This window comes from Peromyscus maniculatus, chromosome 14 (genome assembly GCF_049852395.1).
Source record: "Peromyscus maniculatus bairdii isolate BWxNUB_F1_BW_parent chromosome 14, HU_Pman_BW_mat_3.1, whole genome shotgun sequence".
Classification (NCBI taxonomy): domain Eukaryota; kingdom Metazoa; phylum Chordata; class Mammalia; order Rodentia; family Cricetidae; genus Peromyscus; species Peromyscus maniculatus.
The window spans coordinates 9,337,477-9,343,040 of record NC_134865.1 but is presented as its reverse complement, the minus strand read 5'-3'; the positions used below and the strand labels follow the sequence as shown (position 1 = coordinate 9,343,040).

The window sequence follows — 5,564 nt, the reverse complement described above, 5'->3', positions numbered from 1 at the left end:
GATCTAACTATTGGCTTGCACAAAACTCAAGTCCAAGTGGATAAAACACAACAATGTAAATCAAGATACACTGAACTTGAGAACTAGAGGAGAAAAAGGAAAATAACCTTGAAGTTATTGGCCCTGGAGACTACTTTCTGAACAGAGTACCAATAGTGGAAATACTAAGATTGACAATTAATAAATTGGAACTTATGAAACTAAAAAGCTTCTGTAAGACAAAGGATATCATCAATAAAACAAATAGCTGCCTAAAGAATGGGAAAAGATCTTCACCAACCCCACATCTGACAGATGAATGATTTTCAAGATATGGAAAAAAAACTCAAGAAACTAAACATAAAAAAACCAAATAATACAATTAAAAAATAGTGTGGAATTCTAAATAAAGAATTGTCAATCCAGGAATCTCTAATTGCCAAGAAACACTTAAAGAAATATTCAACAAACTTAGCCATCAGGTAAATGCAAATCAAAATGACTCTGAGTTGTACCTTACACTTGTCAGAATGACTAAAAAAAAAAAAAAAAAAAAAAAAAAAAAAAAAAAAAAAAAAAAAAAAAAAAAAAAACAAGTGACTGCTCATGCCTGCAAGAATATGGAGCATGGGTAACACTCTTCCAAACTTGTATAGTCACTTTGGAAACCACTATGGTAGGTTCTCAGAAGATTGAGAATCAATCTACCACAAGATGCAGCTATACCACTCTTGGACATATACTCAAAAGATGGTCAATTATACCACAAAGATACTTGTTCAACTATGTTCATAGCAGCTTTAATCATAATATCCAGAATCTAGAAACAAACTAGATGTTCCTCAACTGAAGAATGAATAAAGAAAATCTGGTAGATTTACACAATGAAGTACTATTCAACAGTAAAAACAATGATGTCACCAGGCGGTGGTGGCGCACACCTTTAATCCCAGCACTCGGGAGGCAGAGCCAGGTGGATCTCTGTGAGTTCAAGGCCAGCCTGGGCTACCAAATGAGTTCCAGGAAAGGCGCAAAGCTACACAGAGAAACTCTGTCTCGAAAAACCAAAAAAAAAAAAAAAAAAACAATGATGTCATGACATTTGCAGGCAAATAGCTGAAACTAGAAAGAATCACCCTGAGTGAGGTAACACAGACCAGAAAGATAAACATGGAATATACTCAATTATAAGCAGATATCAGCTATAAATTAAAGCATGCCCATATTACAATCCACAGTCCCAGAGAGGAGTCTAGGTAACAAGGACAGCCCAAATTGGGTACCAGGACTCATGGATTTTCCTGGAAAGGGGAAATAAAAGAGATCTCCTGAGTAGACTGGGGACTGCCCAGATGGGAACATGTTGGATTATGGATGGTGGATGAAAAAGGAAAGTAAAGAAAGAGATGTCTTTATGAGGGTGGCATTTTGGGGTCAGGTTGAAATCTGGTGCAAGGGAATCTCCCAGGAATCTGCAGGGATGATCCCAGCTAAGACTCCTAGCATCAGGGAATACATAGCCTGAACTTGCCATCTCCTATGACCAGGAAAGACTTTTATTGGCGAGATTGGGGCACCAACCCAGCTAAATAACCTTTGACCTCTAGTCTGTCCTGCCTATGGTAAGATGCAGAGATAAGTTTAGCACAGCAATTGTTGGAGTGGCCAACCAATAGCTCCTCCAGCCTGAGACCCATACCATGATTGGGAGGCCACCCCTGACAATGCCTGGAAAGCCTGAACCCAGAAGTTGGATAGCCCAGAGCCCCAGAATAGACCCAAGGACGACTGGCAAAAAAAAAAAGTCAATGCATTGGTGCCTAACTATAATCCCCTAATCCCCTATACTCAAGAGATTTGTACATTGCCTAATTGTCATCAGAGAGGCTACATCCAGTAACTGATGGAAACAGGTAGAGAGACCCACAGCTAAATATTTGGTGGAGCATGAGGAATCCTGTGGAAGAGAGAGAGGAAGGATTTGTGGAAGCCAGAGGGGTTAAGAACACTATAAGAAAACCTACATAATCAACCACCATTAGCTCACAGGGGCTCACAGAGACTGAACTGACATTCAGGGAGCCTGCATGGGACTGACCCAGGCACTCTGCATATATGCTACAGTTGTGTAGCTTTGTCTTTTTGTGGGACTTCTAACAGTGGGAACAAGAGCTGTCTCCGATTCTTTTGCAGGCTTTTGCAACCCTATTCCACATATTAGGTGGCTTTATCCAGCCTTAATATGACATGCTTAGTCTTACTGCAACTTGATATGCCGTGTTTTGTTGACATCTATGGGAGGTGAGTCCTTTCTTGAATAGAGAAGGTGTGGACAAGGAGGCAGTGGGGAAGTAGGGGAAGGTACTGGGAGATGAGGAATGAGTGTAAACTGCAATTGCAATGTAAAATAAATAAACAAATAATAAACTAACAAAAGAAAACTACAGGAAAAAAAGAGACAACACAACAGTAAGAAAGAGGGATAGAAGAAAATAAGCAGAGAATAGGTTGGAATTCAGTAAAATAGTTGAATATATAATAAAAACAAAATTAATAATAAATACAAAAGTGGTAGCTTAAAAAAACAGTAGTAAACTCACTAAGGATAAAATTAGGAATATTCTCACTCACAGTACTAAAACATGGTACCTAGGAATAAACATAACCCAAATTGTGAAAGACTACCACACTAAAAATCTATAAACCATTAAAGCAAGCACAGAAAGGATTGGAATACAAAAAAGATCTCCCATGCTTACATTATTAGCAAGATCAGTAAGGTGGGAATGGTCACACTAACTAAAGTAGTTTACAAATTTGTTGCAGTCTCCATCAAGATTCCATTGACAGGGCGAAGGCAGTAGCTCAGTGGTAATACAATTGCGCAGACTACATGAGGTCCTGGATTTGATCTTCAGTGAACAGATACACACACACACACACACACACACACACACACACACACACACACTTTTCTGTTGACATTTTCTACACAGAAGTAAAAGAGACCTCAATAGCCAAAGGAATTCTGTGTCAAAAGGGTAATAATAGCTAGAACTATCACAACACTTGATTTAAAATGTTTCTACACAGTCATGATAAAGAAAGCAGCATGATACACTGTTTTAGAAAAAAGAGACACTAAATGGAATAGCCATTGAAACAATGGAATCAAATGGAGAATCAGGAAGGACTTAGTGCAGCTATAATGAACTATTTACAAAGTTACCAAAACCATGTGGTATGACAAGGTAAACTTTAAATGGTGCACACCAAACTGAACATCCAAATATAGAAACATGGAACTATATCCTTATCTCTCATCCTATATAAAAATCAACTTTAAATAATTTAAAGGCTTTGAAGCTTAAACTTTGAGGCTACTAGAAGATAGCACAGGGAAAATGCTTCAAGATAAAGGTATAGGAAAAGACTTTCAGAATAGGACTCCAGTGGTTCCAAAATAAAATATTTTACAAGGATAATTTGCAAATTAAAAAGACCCAACTAAAAGGAATCTGCACAGCAAAGGAAACAAATTACCAGAGTAAAGAGGCAACTTGCAGAGTTCAAAAATATCTTTTCCAACTATATATATGGCAGGGGACTGATACTCAGATCACATAAAAGACTTAAAATTAAATATAAGAAACACAAACAACCCAGTCTCTAAGCAGGATAAAATGAATTGAATAGACCCTCATCAAGAGAGGAAGCACAAAATGGTAATAGACACACGAAAATAAAAGTTACCATTATTAGCAACTAGAGAAATGCAAATGAAAACTACAGTGAGATCGCTTCTATTCCTAATCAGAACGGCTATCATCAAGACAAAAAACACATGCTGGTAAGAATGTGAGGAGGATGAATCGCATACACAGCTGATGGGAATGTGAAAGAATTAGTGTAGATACAACATAAATAAGAATAGAGGTTCCGGCCTCTTCCCGAGACCCAGGCCTGACGATGGCGGAGAAAACTCAAAAGAGTGTGAAGATCTCCCCTGGAGCTGTGGTGTGTGTGGAGAGTGAGATCAGAGGCGATGTGACCATAGGCCCTCAGGCGGTGATCCACCCCAAAGCACGGATCATTGCGGAGGCCGGGCCGATAATCATCGGAGAGGGAAACCTGATAGAAGAGCAGGCCCTCATCATCAACGCTCATCCGGATAATATCATCCCAGACACTGAAGAGCCGGAACCCAAGCCTATGAGCATTGGCACCAACAACGTGTTTGAAGTTGGCTGTCATTCCCAAGCCATGAAAATAGGAGATAATAATGTCATTGAGTCAAAAGCATACGTAGGCAGAAACGTCATCTTGACCAGCGGTTGCATCATCGGGGCTTGCTGCAACCTAAACACTTTTGAAGTCATTCCTGAGAACTCGGTGATCTACAGTGCGGACTGCCTGCGAAGGGTACAGACAGAGCGGCCGCAGATTTAAGACAGCAAACAGGCAGAAAAGTACATCAGTGAAATCATATTGAACTCCATGAACTCGAAACAGTTCCACCTCTAGTGTTGACCTTGCTTTCTGCCATCTTCCATCTGTCTCTTCAGCCCCAGACATTGCAGCTGGATTTCTTGATGAAAATCTTGCCCAATTACCACCACCTAAAGAAGACAATGAAGGGAGCCTCGACTCCGGTTAAGAATTAAGCAGTTGTCGAAGTAGTGATCTGTCTCCGCTGGCTTTTGAAAGGGCCGGGAGTTGAACATCATGTTGACTTTCTGTTTGAAACTTGAGTTATGGAGAGAGGTGGGTCCCACTGTAACTAACTACCTTTATAATTTATGTGGAGTGTATTGTTTCCTGTCCTTGTGCTAATTTATAGACTCAGTCTTTCTTTTGTGATACAAAATATTCACCATGCATGTATTATGTAAAGACCACCCATGATGACATGTCATGTTATATGTTTATATGCTAATGTAAATAACCATAACTAAATAAAAGTTTGGCTGCTTGCATTAATCTTCCCAAAAACAAAACAAAAAAAAAAAAAAAAAAAAGAAGAAGAAAAAAGAATAGAGGTTCCTTTATAAAAACAAAATGGAACTTCTATGTCATCAAACCTGTAGCTGGAGTTTTCTCTCTGGGTCCCTTCAAGTCCAGGCAGTCCCTTAGCCCATTTATAAAATAAACATACAGACCTTTATATTATTTAAACTGTTTGGCCTAATGGCTCAGGCTTCTAGCTATCTAGTTCTTACATCTTAAATTAATCCATTTCTATAAATCTATACCTTGCCACATGGCTCCTGGCTTACCAGCATCTTCACATGCTGCTTGTCATGGCAGCAGCTGGCAGTGTCTCCCTCGGCCTTCCTCTTCTCTCAATTCTCCTCTCTGTTAGTCCCGCCTATACTTCCTGCCTGGCCACTGATCAATCAGTGTTTTATTTATTGACCAATCAGAGCAACACATTTGACATACAGACCATCCCACGGCATCAGCCTATGCTACATTGTATTGTACTGTACTGTATACACTGTACTATATTCTACTCAGTATTTATATGAAAGTCAGCCTAAGAAACAAACCATGAATGAAGGGTAAAAAAAAAAAAAGAAGTGTGT

The 5,564-nt window shown here is 39.2% G+C and overlaps 1 protein-coding gene across 1 annotated transcript; it reads left to right on the top strand.

Moving 5' to 3' along the window:
- The first annotated feature begins 3,927 nt into the window (after positions 1–3,927).
- LOC102908853 (dynactin subunit 6) lies at positions 3,928–4,975 on the top strand. Its single transcript, XM_042260574.2, has 2 exons — positions 3,928–4,418; positions 4,541–4,975. Exons 1-2 carry the CDS (start codon positions 3,949–3,951, stop codon positions 4,641–4,643), a joined length of 573 nt encoding a protein of 190 aa, XP_042116508.1. The 5' UTR covers positions 3,928–3,948; the 3' UTR covers positions 4,644–4,975.
- Positions 4,976–5,564: the final 589 nt, after the last annotated feature.